Raw genomic sequence first — 16,074 nt, forward strand, 5'->3', positions numbered from 1 at the left:
CTGTGCAGCCTCATCCCATTCATAAGACGTTAAATAACGGAACCTCACCCTGCTGGCTGTCCAGGTGGAGGCGCTGCAGACGCAGCTGGGAGAGCAGACCAAGCTTTCTCGAGAGCAAGTGGAAGGGCTGATGGAGGACAGGCGGATTCACATGGAGGAGGTCCAAGTCCAGCAGCAGAGAAATCAGGACAAAATCAAGGAGCTGACCAAAAGGTGAGTGTTGGGGAAACGCCCCTGGCAGGTGTTCTTTATCCTGAGTGGCATAACGTTAGTGGCTCCCGGGCTGGGGGTACGACACAGTGGTAATGTGCTTGTTCGGCGTGCACAAGGCCCTGGTTTCAATCCCCAGCATTGCCCCCCCCCCAAAAAAAAAAAAACCAGACTTACCTGTTCTGCAGCAGAGGACTGTGGAACTAAGGAATCTGGAAACCTTCTTTGGACCCCGCTGCCTCTTGCGGGTGAGCGTCCAGGCTTTTCTAGCCCTGCTGTGGTGAGTAGTCCACATGGCTCTTGTAACCCCTATAGTGGTTTATCTTGATTTTATGGTAAGAAATGATCCGAACCAGGCGTGAAGCCTGTAATCCCAGTACTTAGAGGCTGAGACAGGAGGATCCCAAGTTTCAGGTTACCATCCACAACTTAGTGAAATCCTGCTTCAAAAAGCAAAAAGAGGCTGGGGATTCTGCTCAGTGGAAAAGCACCCTTGAGTTCATCCCCAGTACCACACACACCAAAAAAATCCCATTCCAATTCCATCTCATTCAATATAGTATAGCTTTTTTCATTTAGCCCTTTATGTATATAGAAAACAGCACTTTATACCTGATTAAAAATACTGCAGAGCCAGGGGTGATGGCGCACACTTGTAATTCCAGTACTTGGGAGGCTGAGACTCTGTGCTCAGTCTCTTTGCTTCTTACCCACGTGCCTTTTCTCACTTTGTGCCGGTGGGTCAGAGCCCCACAGCTTTACTAAGTGCACCCTCTCCAAGACCATCATGGACTTCTTTTTCTGTTTGTTTTTTGCAGTACTGGGGATGGAACCCAGGGACATTCTACCTCCGAACTATACCCCCAGCCCTATTATTTTATTCTTTATTTCGAAGCAGGGTCTCACTGAGTTGCAAAGGGCCTAAGTAGCTGAGGCTGTCCATGAACTGTGATCCTCCTGTTTCAGCCTCCCAAATGCTGGATTACAAGTGTCTGCTACCACATCTGGCTCAGATTTCTTTCTTGAGTCCTTATTGTAATTAGTACTTTGTGTTGTTGTTTTTTTGCTTTTGTTTTTGTGTGTGTGTGTGTGTGTGTTTTGTTTGTTTGTTTGTTTGTTGTTTTGTTTTGTTTTTTGCAGAACTGGGGATTGAACCCAGGGCATTCTACTCCAAGCTATACCCTCAGCCTTATTTTTTATTTTTTAATTAATTAATTTTTTGTGGTACTGGGAATGGAACCCAGGGGCATTCTACCTCCGAGCTACACCCCAGCCTTATTTTTTATTCTTTATTTGGAAACAGGGTCTCACTGAGTTACTGAGAGCCTCAGTAAGTAGCTGAGGCTGGCTTCGAACCTACGCAATCCTCCTGTCTCAGCCTCCCATGTACTGAGATTGCCTGCGTGTACACTACGCCTGGCTTCTTTCTGCATATTTGGCACAGCTGCTCAGCCCTCTTGGAAGCACATCTTCCTTGACCTCCACAGCACCTGTCTGTCTAGTTTCTTCCATTTCTCTAATCATTCTCAGCCTCAGCCAGACCTAAAAAGTCATCCTCCTCTGAGTGTTTGAACGCCTCAAATTTACCCTTGTTGAAACTGAACTACATCTCAGCAAACACTCGCTCCCCATCTCAAACCCGCTGCTTCACTCTTTTTCCCATTTAGTTTCATCATATTGCATCCATCTAGTTTCCAAGCTTGAAACCTCATAGTCACCCACAATTCCCAAGCCTCTATGGACTGGAAATCTCACATTCTTCTCTGCCCTTGTGTGTATATGGCACCTAGGGACTGAACTCAGTGGCATTCTGCCACCTAGCTACACACTTCTGTTCGCATTTCTTTTCTTTTCTTTTTTTTTCTTTTTTTTTTTTTTCCAGAGAAACTGGAGATTTAACACAGGGGAAGAGGTTTCTTTTCTTTTCTTTTCTTTTTTTTTTTTTTTTGCGGGTCTGGGGATGGAACCCAGGGGCATTCGACCTCCGAGCTACACCCCCTGCCCTATTTTTTATTCTTTATTTTGAAACCGGGTCTCACTGAGTTGCAGAGGGCCTCACTAAGTAGCTGAGGCTGTCCTCAAACTGTGATCCTCCAGGTCTCAGCCTCCCTAATGCTGGGATTACAAGCGTGCGCCACCACGCCCGGCTTTTTGTGTGTGTGTGTGTGTGTGTGTGTGTGTGTGTGGTACTAGGGTTCCTGGAAGCCCTTCTACCTCTGGGCTACACTCCCAGGCCTATTTTTTATATTTTTATTTGGAAGCAGGGTCTCTTAAGCCAGCGCAGCTGACTTCGAACCTGCACAATCCTCTTGTCTCTGCCTCCCAAGCGCGGGGATTACAAGCGTGCGCCACCACGCCCGGCGTGGGAAAGAGATTTCTATCTCTGAGCTACAACCCCAGCCCTTTATATTTTTATTTTGGAACAGGATCTCACTGAGTTGCTTAGAACCTTGCTAAATTGCTAAGGTTGGCCTCCAACCTACAATCCTCCTGTCTCAGCCTCCCTGATATTGAGATTACAGACATGTGGCACCACACCTGGCTCCTTTTTTATTTCTGGACCACGGTCTTGCTATATTGCCCTTGAATTTGCAATTTTCTTGTCTCAGGCTCCCAAATACTGGACTTATATGCTACTCTATCTGGCTGCTTCTCATCTTACTACATTGATTTAAGCTCTATTTTTTTTAATTCTTCCAGTAATCTGTTCTTCCTATCACTTGTCTTTTTGTATTATATAGCCTTCCTCACCAATATGCATTAGTTTCCTCCATTATGAGTTAACTGCTTAAAAACACTTGAGCTGTGCATGGTGGTATATACCTATAATCCCAATTACTTTGGAGACAGAGGCAGAAGGATCCTAAGTTTTAGGTCAGTCTTGGCAACTTTGTGAGACCCTGTCCCAAAATAAAATAAAACAAAACAAGTTTTTTTCCGTACTACTGGGAATTTAACCCAATGGTATTGTACCTTCAAGCTATATCCCCAGTCCCTCCCTTTTTTTTTTTTTTTTTTTTTTTTTTACTTTGAAAACCTACATTACAGAAGACCTTGCTGTGTTGCTGATGCTGGCCTTGAACCTGTGATCCTTCTGTTGTTTCAGCCTTCTAAGTACTAGAATTACCACCACACCTGCTCAAAATAAAAATTTTAAAGGGCTATCACTAGGCATGGTGGTACACACTTACAATCCCAATACTTAAGAGGCTGAGACAGGAGGATCATGGGTTTGTGGCCATCCTCAGCTACTTAGTAGTGAGACCCTGTTTCAAAATAAATAAAAGTGGTCTGGGGGTGTAGTTCAGAGGTATAATGCCTCAGGGCTCAATCTCCAGTACGGGGGGGGGGTGTTCATAGCTTAGCAGTAGAGTGCTTACCTAGCACGCATGAAACTCTTAGGTTTGGTCCCTAGTGCTGTCCCCAGAATTGATAGCTCTCCACTTTCTTTATGGTAAAGCCCTGACAGCCTAGCATGGGTTCTTAGGAAGTTCATCATCTGCACCACGTTAACCCTTCAGCCTCAGCTCCCACCTTCTTGCTTTAGTCCCTGTGCTTCAGCCAGACAATGGTAACTTATGTTTCTGGGATACTTGCTGTGTAGCAGGCACCTTGCTAAGCAGTGTCACCCCTTCTCTGAAGAACAGGCCAGGTCAAATTAAGTTCTTTCCCCTCCATATGCCATAAAAATTAGTGTGCCTCTGTGATGGCATTTGTCACCATAGATTGTAACCATGTCTTTGTTTCCCAGGGTCTTGCTGTAACCCCTGTGTGCATAGTACCACTTAACAGCTGTATGTTGAACACTTGATGATCCTTATCAGACTGTACCTACTGTCTCTTTCTACATTAAACTGCGTGTGTGTGTGTGTGTGTGTGTGTGTGTGTGTGTGTGTGTGTGTTGCTAGGGATTGAACCCAGGGGCATTCTATCTCTAAGCTACATCCCCAGCCTGATTTTTATTCTTTTTTTGGTTTTGGGTTTTTTGTTGTTGTTGTTGTTGTTGTTGTTTGCGGTACTGGGGTTGGAACCCAGGAACATTCTACCTCTGAGTTACACCCCCAGCCCTATCTTTTTTTTTCTTTATTTTGAAACACTCTCACTGAATTGCACAGGGCTGCACGAAGAGTAGCTGAGGCTGTCCTCGAACCGCGATCCTCCTGTCTCAGCCTCCCAAATGCTGGGATTACAAGGTACACCACCACACCCGGCTTATTCTTTACTTTGAAACAGGGTCTCACTGAGTTGTGGAGGCCGCACTAAGTAGCTGAGGCTTGCTGTACACCTGGATCCTTCTGTCTCAGCCTCCCAAGTACTGGGATTACAAGCATGCACCACCACACCTGGCTACATTAAACTTCTTGAATTTAAATTTCCCTCATTTTCAGATATTAGTAACCATCCTAATTTAGTATTGTTTGCATATCTAAATACACAATTCCATTAGGTCAGTCATCCTAAAGATATTAAATGGCATGAAATCATAGACTATTGTAACTATCCTTTGAGTGTCTTTTTTTGTGTGTGGTACTAGATATTGGAGATTGAACCCAGGGGCATTCTGCCTCCAAGCTATACCCCCTTTTTTATTTTTGTTTTGAAACGGTCTCACTAGGTTGCCGAGAGTCTCATTGCTTGCTGATGCTGTCCTCGAACCCGTGATTCTCCTGCCTCGGCCTCCCAAGTACTAGGATTACAGATGTGCACCACCATGCTCAGTTTGAACGTCGCTTTCAAACCATTCATGCATTAGCAAGGCCATACTTCCCAGTTTGTAAGTGAGAACATAATGTAAGACAGAATAAAATTTTAGCCATCCACCACCACACCGGCTAAAATTACTTCTTGAAATCAGAAGCTGGGTTTGGTGGTGCACACTTGTAATCTCAGTACTTGGGAGGCAGAGACAAGAGGATCACAGGTTCAAGGCCAGCCTCAGATACCTAGGCCCTCCAAAACTTAGTGAGACCCTGTTTCAAAATAAAGAATAAAAAATAGGGCTGGGGATATAGCTGAGAGGTAGAATGCCCCTGAGTAAATCCCTAGTACCGCAAAAAAAAGAAGGAAGGAAGGAAGGAAGGAAGGAAGGAAGGAATTAGGAGAGATCTTTGTGGTTGCCAAATCCGTCTTCCCCTCTGTGCACACATCTGCATATGCATATGTTCATATGGTTACCTTTGCATTACTGTGTGCCTGCCACTGTGCTATCATGTTCTACTTCTCTGTATACACTGTTACTCGTGAAAAGAACTAAGTGAATCTCACAATATTTGTTAATTGGAAAACTGTAGTGACTTCTTCATGGTGTTTAACACTCTTGTTTTTCTAATTGGGAACTGAAGATTAGACCCAGGGGCATTCTACACCACCAACCCCATTTTATTTTTTATTTTGAAACAGGGTCTCACTGACTTGCTGATGCTGGTCTTGAGCCTGTAATCCCGCCTACCAAGTACTGGGATTAGAGGCGTGCACCACCACACCCAACTAGAGATACTCTTTTTTTTTTTTTGGTGGTACTGGGGGTGGAACCCAGAGGCTTTCTACCTCCAGGCTATACTCCCAGGCCTTTTTTATATTTTATTTGGAAACAGGGTCTCACTAAGTTGCTGAGAGCCTCACTAAGTAGCTGAGGCTGACTTCGAACCTGTGTGATCCTCCTGTCTCTGCCTCCCAAGCATGGGGATTACAAGCATGCGCCACCACGCCCGGCTGAGATACTCTTTTTTAAAGGCAGAAACACCATTCGTCTATTCTTAAATCTGAAAGAATCTCTTGAATGCCTGTATATGTCCAGTAGCTGATACTGTTCTTAACAATCTGGTTGGCAGTGTGGAAAAAATATATGACAAATAGCCGGGCGTGGTGGCGCACGCTTGTAATCCCCACACTTGGGAGGCAGAGACGGGAGGATCGCGCAGGTTCAAAGCCAGCTGCGCGCACTGGCTTAGGAGACCCTGTTTCCAAATAAAAATATAAAATAGGTCTGGGAGTGTAGCCCGGAGGCTGAAGGGCTTCCAGGAACCCCAGTACCACCCTATGTGTGTGTGTGTGTGTGTGTGTATATATATATATATATATATATATATATATATATATATATATATATATATATTATATCAAATGACAAGTAAAATATAGCCGGGTGTGGTGGTTTATGCTTATAATCCCAGTACTTGGGAGTAAGAGACAGGAGGATCACAGGTTCAAGACTAGCCTCAACAACTTAACAAGGCCCTCTGCAACTTTTTGACCCTGTTTCAAAGTAAAAAATAAAATAGGGCTAGGGATGTAACTTGAAGGTAGAATGCCCCTAGGTTTCATCCCCAGGACCAAAACCATAAAATTAAATAAAGCATATTCTTTTGTTCAGTCTGAGAAAAACATGCATCTTGACATTTAAAATCTGACATAGTACATAGGCACATGTTGAATTTTGAGATAGGGTATATATTAAAACTGACGAGGAAGCTGGGTGTGGCGGCCCATACTTGTAATCCTAGTACTTGGGAGGCTGAGACAGGAGGATTAAGGTTCACGGCCAGCCTTAGCTACTTAGTGGCTTTCTAAAACTTAGTGAGACCCTGTTTCAAAATAAAAATAAGAAATAGGGCTAGGGGTGTAGCGCAGAGGTAGAATGCCTGAGTTCCATCCCCCAGTACCACACACACACACACACAAAAGTTTTAGAAAATAGAGAAATTAAAATGGATTTAAGTATTGAAATGACTTTACAGAAGGAGTCAGACTTGAACAGAGATAATATATGTGTGTTTCTGTACTGGGGATTGAGCCCAGAGCCACTCTACCTCCAAGTTACACTCCCAGACTAATTTTATTTCTTATTGGAAACAAGGACTCACGAGGCTGATGAGAGTCTCACTGCTTGCTGAGGCTGTCCTTGAACCTTTGGTCCTCCTGTCTCAGCCTCTCAAGTACTAGGATTACAAGTGTGCACCACCATGGCCAGCTACAAAGACAAACTGTTGTTGTTGTTGTTGTTGTTGTTGTTGTTGTTGTTGTACTAAGGATGGAACCCAGGGGCTTTCCCCAGGCTACACTCCCAGACCTATTTTATATTTTATTTGTAAACAGAGTCTCAGTAAGTTGCTGAGAGCCTCACTAAGTAGCTGAGGGTGGCTTCGAACCCGTGCGATCCTCCTGTCTCAGCCTCCCATTACTGAGATTACAAGCATGCGCCACCACGCCCCACCAAAGACAAGATTTTGATAGAGGCCAGTCACACTAGAGCATAGAGAAACGAGCAAAGCTGTCTTTGCTATTTTGGAACTCGAGTTAGCCTTCAGTCAGAATGCCATGGTTTACTCCTTCCTTGTATTGCTCCAGGGACTGCTCCATACTTCCTGTTTGTAAATATTTATATCATCCCTCTAACTCATTTAACCTCAAATAGCACTGAAGAAAATATCTCTAAAGACTAATCTATAAACCAGGGAACATGAGTAGATACATCCTATTTTATGCAGCAAAACACGTAAGATTGCCGGCAGTCAGACTCGGTATGGTTTTAAGACCGCTAGTAATATTTTACAAAATCCATATATTGAGCGATTGCAAGAAACCCTGTATCTCGCCTTTTGAAATAACCCTGTGTTTCAGATGTTCCGTAGAAGCATATTCACGTCCACATCTGCTGTCTCTTCACAGTCTCCATCATACCCAAGGACTGCTCTATGAAAGCACCAAAGACTTTTTGCAGCTGAAATTTGAAAATCAAAATAAAGAGAAGGCATGGATGCTTGAAAGGGATCATTTGATGTCAAAAATTAAGCAATACAGGCTGCAGTGTAAGAAGAAAGAAGATAAAACTGGCAAAGTTTTACCAGTGTTACATGAGAGTCATCATACCCAAAATGAATATATTAAGGTGGTGTCTTTACGTCTTATACATATTTATTTTTCTAGAAGAGTTGAAAGAACTCAGAGAATGCAAGAGAATCTGCAGATCGTCACATAGCATCCACTTATTCAGGAAGCTGGGGTAGCAGCAGGCTCATGGGACAGGCTCAAAGAGTGTTAGCGAGGCCCTTCGCAACTCAGTGAGGCCCTGTTTCAAAATAAAGAATAAAGCAGGGCGTGATGGCGCACACTTGTAATCCCCGCGCTTGGGAGGCTGAGACAGGAGGATCACACGGGTTTGAAGCCAGCCTCAGCTACTTAGTGAGGCTCTCAGCAACTTAGTGAGACCCTGTTTCCAAATAAAATAAAAAATAGGTCTGGGAGTATAGCCCGGAGGTAGAAAGCCTCTGGGTTCTGTCCCCAGTACCACCAAAATAAAAATAAAGAATAAAAAATAGGGCAGGGGGTATAGTTCGGAGGTCGAATGCCCCTAGGTTCCATCTCCAGACCTGAAAAAAAAAAAAAGAAGTAGAATGCCCCTGGATTCAATCCCCAGTACTAAACAGAAGAAAAGAGAAAAAAAACTAGGGGTATAGTTCAGTGTTAGAATTCCCCTAGGTTCAATCCCCAGTACCATAAAAAGAAAGAGAGAAAACTGGTTGCAGTGACCTGTGATCCCAGCTACTAAGAAGGCTAAGATAGGAAGGTCACAAAGTTTGAGGGCAACCTAGGCAAATGAGTGAGACTCTGTCCCAGAATTTCAAAAAATAATTTGGCCTGGCATAGGAGCACATGTCTGTAATCCCAGTACTTGGGAAGCCTAGACAGGAGGATTGCAGGTTTGAGGACAGTCTCAATCTCAGCAACCTAGTGAGATCCTGTTTCCAAATAAATAAAATTGGGCTGGGGGTATAGCTTGAAAGTAGAATGCCTCTGGGTTTAATTCCAGTATCACAAAAAAAATAAAATAAAAAATAATTTTAACAAAAGGTCTGAGGAGAGCTAGGTGTGGTGGCGCACACTTGTAATCCCAGCATTCGGGAGGCTGAGACCGGAGGATCGCAGTTCGCGGATAGCCTCAGCTACTTAGTGAGGCCCTTTGCAACTCAGTGAGACCCAGTTTCAAAATAAAGAATAAAAAATAGGGCAGGGGGTGTAGCTCGGAGGTAGAATGCCCCTGGGTTCCATCCCCAGACCTGCAAGGAAATAAAAATTATATATATGTATTGATGTTTTACTTAATACATACTGAGCTCCATTACGTGACCCCAGAGCTAAAAGTACTTGTTTGTATTTTAAAGAATTTCTACTTTAAGCCGGGCATGGTGGCGCACGCTTGTAATCCCCATGCTTGGGAGGCTGAGACAGGAGGATCACGCAGCTTCGAAGCCAGCCTCAGCTACTTAGTGAGGCTCTCAGCTACTTAGTGAGACCTTGTTTCCAAATAAAATAGAAAATGGGTCTGGGAGTATAGCCCAGAAGTAGAAAGCCTCTGGGTTCCATCCCCAGTACCACCAAAAAAAAAGAATTTCTTCTTTGGACACTTTTGGTAAAAGGGCTAAACAGTTTAGAAGTAGGAGGTTTCCACATATTCTCCAAAGCTCCTTGCCATCTTGTTCTTTAACTCATTTTTTACTTCTGCAAGTCTGTTCTTTCCTCCTCTCTCTCTCTCCCTCTCTCTCTCTCTCTTCCCCCCCCTACCCCCTCTCTCTTCCCTCCCCTCCTGCATGTGGATTAGACCCAGGGGCTTTCTACCTCTCAACGACACCCCCAGCCCTATTTTATTTTTATTTTGAAACAGGGTCTCGGTAGGGTGCTGAGGCTGCCTTGAACCTGCGAGCCTCCTGTCTCAGCCTCCCGAGTGCTGAGATTACAAGAGTGCACCACCTCGCCTGTCCCTTTTTTCTTTCGTTACCCAAGTGATATTTGAGTTATCTAATTGTAGAATTGAGTATTAATGATTTTCCCCTTTTAACCTACAGTCTCTAAAGGATAAGTTAGTACAAGAGAAAAAGTTGTCCAACATGTACCAAGAGCAGTGCATTTCCCTTGAGGAAGAACTTGCCCGAATCCAGGAGGAGGCGGGAGTGAGGAGAGAGATCTTCCAGGTAGGAAGCTCTCTGCCCCTTGGGATGGAGTGGGAGGTTCAGATGGCTGGGCAGTGCTCATCTCCTCTTCCTAAACGCTTTCCCACCCGTCACATCTAGGAGCGCTCCAACAAGATGGGGAAGCGCTTACAGGCGATGACCAAACGCTACGAGGCCCTGGAGCATCGGCGGATCTTGGAAGTCGAAGGCTTTAAGACAGACATCAAGGTTCTCCGACAGAAACTGAAAGACTTGGAGCAGACCCTCTATAAGGTCATCGCAGGCCTGAGTTACTGCGAGGGAGAGAGGGGTGGGAGAGTGGAAGCGGGGTCACGGTCTAATGCGAGGGTGAGGGTGGGAGAGTGGAAGCGGGGTCACGGTCTAAGGCGAGGGAGAGAGGGTGGGAGAGTGGAAGCGGGGTCACGGTCTAATGCGAGGGTGAGGGTGGGAGAGTGGAAGCGGGGTCACGGTCTAATGCGAGGGTGAGGGTGGGAGAGTGGAAGCGGGGTCACGGTCTAAGGCGAGGGAGAGAGGGGTGGGAGAGTGGAAGCGGGGTCACAGTCTAATGCGAGGGAGAGAGGGTGGGAGAGTGGAAGCGGGGTCACGGTCTAATGCGAGGGAGAGAGGGGTGGGAGAGTGGAAGCGGGGTCACGGTCTAAGGCGAGGGAGAGAGAGGTGGGAGAGTGGAAGTGGGGTCACGGTCTAAGGCGAGGGAGAGAGAGGTGGGAGAGTGGAAGCGGGGTCACGGTCTCAGGCTCTTCAGAAGGATGCACAGGGTTGCCTGTGCTTAGCATGCAGGAGGGCCTTGTTCAATCACCAGCTCTGCAAAAACAGGTTGTGCCGTTTCCCTGCTGGTAGACACTAATATATCACCAGCCTTCAAGCCTCCCTGACTGTCAGCGCACTAAGTGTTTACTGGAGGAAATACCTAAACAGGTTGAAATAATTGAGTGGCTGTATCATTAATACTTCCATCTAAGCTAAACAGAAATTGTCATCCCACCTAATTCAACAAGTATCCAATTGAAAGAATTGAGTCTGTTTTACAAATGGGGAAAGTGAGTAATTGAGTAATAATTCTTCCCAGATTCTTAGAATCCAAGTTGCCTCAAGAGCCACCTTAGAAATATAACCAATAATCCACATAGTCTAAATCATAGCTGTGTTCTGAACAAGCCTAATGATATAAGAAGATGAGGTTTGCCGGGCGTGGGGACGCACGCTTGTCATCCCAGCATTCAGGGGGCTGAGACAGGAGGATCGCAATTCGCAGCCAGCCTCTGCTACTTAGTGAGGCCCTCTGCAACTCAGTGAGACCCTGTTTCAAAATAAAGAATAAAGCCGGGCGTGGTGGCGCACGCTTGTAATCCCCGCGCTTGGGAGGCTGAGACAGGAGGATCGCGCAGGTTCAAAGCCAGCCTCAGCTACTGAGTGAGGCTCTCAGCAACTTAGTGAGACCCTGTTTCCAAATAAAATGTAAAATGGGTCTGGGAGTATAGCTCGGAGGTAGAAAGTCTCTGGGTTCCACCCCCAGTACCACCAAAATAAAGAATAAAAAATAGAGCTGGGCATGTAGCTTGGAGGTAGAATGCCCCTGGGTTCCATTTCCAGTACCACCAAAAAAAAAAAAAAAAAAAGATAAAGAACTTTTTTTATTCTTTAGCAAGTTTACCAATAATGTTTATATTTATCTGCTTTTTTCATCCACTGTTATTTTATTGACCTCTATCTCAAGGCTCTTTTAGTATTCTTGGGAAAGCAGAATCTCTTGCTTTTTCTGCTTTTTCTTTCTTTAAGTTAGTCTCTGAACAGACTGAGGATTGACTTTATCCTGCATACTAGAAACCCCACGGAAAGGAGGCAGGCAGCCTGGCTTGGTCTCTTACAATTGTTTTCTCTCCCTGGCTCGCACCATAATCCATAATCATTTCTTCCTTTTTCCACTCTCTAGGCAACAGTGAATGTCCGGGCCGACCAAGACCTTGCTCTTCTGTGCGAGGTGCGGAACAGCAACCGACGAGCGCATAAGATACAAGGAGAACTGAAGAGCCTCAAATCCAAAGTGTTTGGTCTGGAGAACGAGCTCAGGCTTTGTTGATGTCCACTCTCAGAAGAGGTCTGCTCCCTGGAATTGGAGGAAAGACTCATCTGCTCCCAGGAAGCATAGGTGACTAGAGTACCGACACTTGTTTTATAACAACAAGGGAAGACTCGTGCGCTAAAAAAGCTTTTCCTGTGTGCTGCGCCTGTGATCTTCACCATCCTCCTAACCTCCGGGGGGACCTGGGTTACTCTAAGGCTTTCCCACACCCTCCCATTTGTATTGACAGGTTTTTTTATTTTAAAGATGATAAAAACATATAGGAGAAAGTGTTGTAGCTGTGAGCTTGGCTCAGTGTTATTGGGAAGAACACTTTTTCCACAGGGATAAAGGCACCCATCGAGTTGCCTTCCTCCTAGGCAGAGAGAGAAGGCAGCAGCAGATCACGCTGTCAGCTCCAGTGGTTTGGCTGTGGACCTTGCTTCCACCGAGAGCATGCTCAGAGTCACCACCAGAGGGCACTAGATACCCGACTTTTAAGCAAAATGTCTAAAAATAAATACAGAGGTACCACTTTGGCTCAGTGAAACTGAAACGAGCCTCATATGGAAATTTGGACATTTTATCAATAACATGTTTTTTCAAAAAATAACAAATTTATTTCGAATCAGCTATTTTCAATAAACTGTAATTGGAAATATTTGAGTTTCCCCGGTCTTGTTGACGCTTTGTTAACAGCTCGTTTGCCTGTTTATTGTCTTGTTCCATGGTGTACAGACTGATTCCTTTGAAACCTTTGGAGGTAGCAAGAGTCGTATGAGGGTGATGACACTAAAACTTGATCCATTTTAGCCAAATATTATAATGTGTCCTTTTTTTTTTTTTTTGGCGACACTGGGGATTGACCCCAGGGATGTCCTACTCCCCAAGCTATAACTCCAGCATTTTATTTATTTATTTATTTATTTATTTATTTATTTATTTATTTTAAATTTTGAAACAGAGTCTCACTAAGTTGCTGAGGCTGGCCGTGAACCTGGATCCCCTGTCTCAGCCTCCCACGTACTGGGATTGCAGAGCGTGTGCCACCACATCTGGCTTCCTGTATACTTTGTGTGTTGTGGGGGGCATACTGGGGATTGAACTAAAGGGCATTCTACCTCCCAGCTACACCCCAGCCTGGAAACCCTTCTACCTCCAGGTTACACTCCCAGACACCTATTTTTTATATTTTTATTTGGAAACCAGGGTCTCTTAAACCAGCAAGGCTGGCGTAGAACCTGTGTGATCCTCCTGTCTCTGCCTCCCAAGTGCAGGGATTACAAGCGTGTGCCACCACACCCAGCTACTATATACATTTTTTTTTTTTTTTTTTTTTTTTTTTTTTTTGGTGGTACTAGGGATGGAACCCAGGGGCTTTCTATCTCCGGGCTATACTCCCAGACCCATACTATGTACTTTAAAAGGGCAAATTTGAGTTGGGTGTTGGCGTGCACTTTTTTTTTTTTTTTTTTTTTTGCGGGTTTGGGGATGGAACCCAGGGGCATTTGACCTCCGAGCTACACCCCCTGCCCTATTTTTTATTCTTTATTTTGAAACCGGGTCTCACTGAGTTGCAGAGGGCCTCACTAAGTAGCTGAGGCTGTCCGCGAACCACGATCCTCCAGGTCTCAGCCTCCTAAATGCTGGGATTACAAGCGTGGGCCACCACGCCCGGCTCTTGGCATGCACATTTCTAATCCCAGTACTTGGAAGGCTGAGACAGAAAGATCAGATGTTTGACAGCCTCAGCAAGTAATGAGACTTTCATCAGCCTAGCGAGACCCTGTTTCAAAATAAAAATAAAAAGATAGGGCTGGGGATGCTCAGAGGTAGTATGCCACTGGGTTCAATTTCAAGTCATTAAAAATAAATAAAAAGTAGCCGGGCGTGGTGGCGCATGCTTGTAATCCCAGCACTTGGGAGGCTGAGACAGAAGGATCGCAGTTCATGGACAGCCTCAGCTACTTAGTGAGGCCCTTTGCAACTCAGACCTATTTCAAAATAAAGAATAAAAAATAGGGCTGGGGATATACCTCAGAGGTAGAATACCCCAGGGTTCCATCCCCAGTACTGCAAAATAAATAAATAAATAAATAGTAATAAAAAGAGTAAATATGTGAGCTGGGCATGGTGATGCATGCTTGTAATCCCAGCATTTGGGAGGCTAAAACATGAGGATCGTGGTTTGCGGACAGCCTCAGCTACTTAGTGCAGCTACTTAGTGACGCCCTCTGCAACTTAGTGAGACCCTGTTTCAAAATAAAGAATAAAAAACAGGACTTGCCGGGCGTGGTGGCGCACGTTTGTAATCTCTGCGCTTGGGAGGCTGAGACAGGAGGATCATGCAGGTTCGAAGCCAGCCTCAGCTACTTAGTGAGGCTCTCAGCAACTTGGTGAGACCCTGTTTCCAAATAAAATATAAAAAAGGTCTGGGAGTATAGCCCGGAGGTAGACAGCCTCTGGGTTCCACCCCCAGTACCACCAAAAAAAAAAAAAAAAACAGGACTGGGGTTGCAGCTTGGAAGTCAAATGCCCCTGGGTTCCATCCCCAGTACAGAAAAAAAAAAAAAAAAAAAGCCAGGTGCAATGGCTAATCCCAGTAGTTGGGAGGCTGAGACAGGAGGATTTCAGGTTCAAGGCCAGCCTCAAAAACAGCAAGATCTTGTTTCAAACTAAAAATTGAAAATTAAAAAGAGCTGGGACTGTAGCAGAACATCCCTGGATCCAAAGCCTAGAACAAAAAACAAACAAAAAAAAAAAAACAAAAAAAAGAATTCAAGCTGCGCAGAGTGGTGCATGCTTGTAATCCTGGTTACTTTGGAGTCGAGGCAGGGAGATTTCAAATTTGAGGTCAGGCTGGCAATTTAGCAAGATCCTGTCTCAAAATAAAAATTAAAGGGTTTGGACTGTAGTTCAGCGTTGGAGCTCACTGGGTACAGTCCCCAGTACCAAAGGAGAAGAGAATTCAGACCAAAGAGGAGCGTGGGCAGCCTAGGTAGAGAGAGAATGTCTGAAGCCATAAAACATCGGGAAGGAAAGTTCACGTGCAGAGGATGAAGCTACAGCATCTAGAACGTAAGAAACGGTAGGAAGTGTCACTTAGCTATGCCGTCCTTAAATATCTTAAGACCTCTGGAGCCAACTGGAAACATTGGAATTTACTTAAAAATGGAAAAAAGGAAAAGCAAAACAAGCCAGGCTCAGTGGTGTGCACCCGTGTGTGGTCCCAGCTCCTTGGAGGCTGAAGCAGTAGCCGCAGGGCTTGATGCCAGCCAGGGCAACAGAGCAAGGCCCCACCTTAAAAACAACAATAAAAAATTGGAAAATTGGTGGGGCATGGTGGCGCACGCTTGTAATCCCCGCGCTTGGGAGGCTGAGACAGGAGGATTGCACAGGTTCGAAACCAGCCTCAGCTACTTAGGCTCTCAGCAACTGAGTGAGACCCTGTTTCCAAATAAAGTATAAAATAGGTCTGGGAGTATAGCCCGGAGGTAGAAAAGCCCCTGGGTTCCACCCCAGTACCACCAAAAAAAATTGAAAAATTGAAAAAAAAATCTGACAGTTAATGATTATGCATGAAAAAGAGAATTTGGAATACAAACTCATTTTCTTAAAAATTAAGGGTAGAAGCCAGGCATGGTGGCGCACAGTTGTAATCCCAGCACTTGACAGGCTGAGACGGGAGGATCGCGGTTCCAGGACAGCCTCAGCTACTTGGTGAGGCCCTTTGCAACTCAGTGAGTACTTGTTTCAAAATAAAGAATAAAAGCTGGGCGTGGTGGTTCACACTTGTAGTCCCAGCATTTGGGAGGTGAGCCTGAAGGATCATGGTTT

General features: G+C 45.0%; 1 protein-coding gene across 2 annotated transcripts in view; it reads left to right on the forward strand.

The window, feature by feature from the left end:
- The window catches only part of CCDC77 (coiled-coil domain containing 77), a gene marked incomplete at both ends in the record, with an annotated part of 37,023 nt that extends 24,768 nt beyond the window's left edge, over positions 1-12,255 (forward strand). For both annotated transcript variants that reach the window (XM_080705187.1, XM_080705188.1), the window contains 5 exons: positions 65-213; positions 7,879-8,098; positions 10,053-10,178; positions 10,278-10,430; positions 12,109-12,255. In XM_080705187.1, coding sequence (XP_080561313.1) covers positions 65-213; positions 7,879-8,098; positions 10,053-10,178; positions 10,278-10,430; positions 12,109-12,255 — 795 coding nt within the window. The remainder of the gene's footprint in view (positions 1-64; positions 214-7,878; positions 8,099-10,052; positions 10,179-10,277; positions 10,431-12,108) is intronic.
- Between the last annotated feature and the right edge of the window lie 3,819 nt (positions 12,256-16,074).

Source organism: Muscardinus avellanarius, assembly GCF_963383645.1.
Source record: "Muscardinus avellanarius genome assembly, chromosome: 11".
NCBI lineage: Eukaryota > Metazoa > Chordata > Mammalia > Rodentia > Gliridae > Muscardinus > Muscardinus avellanarius.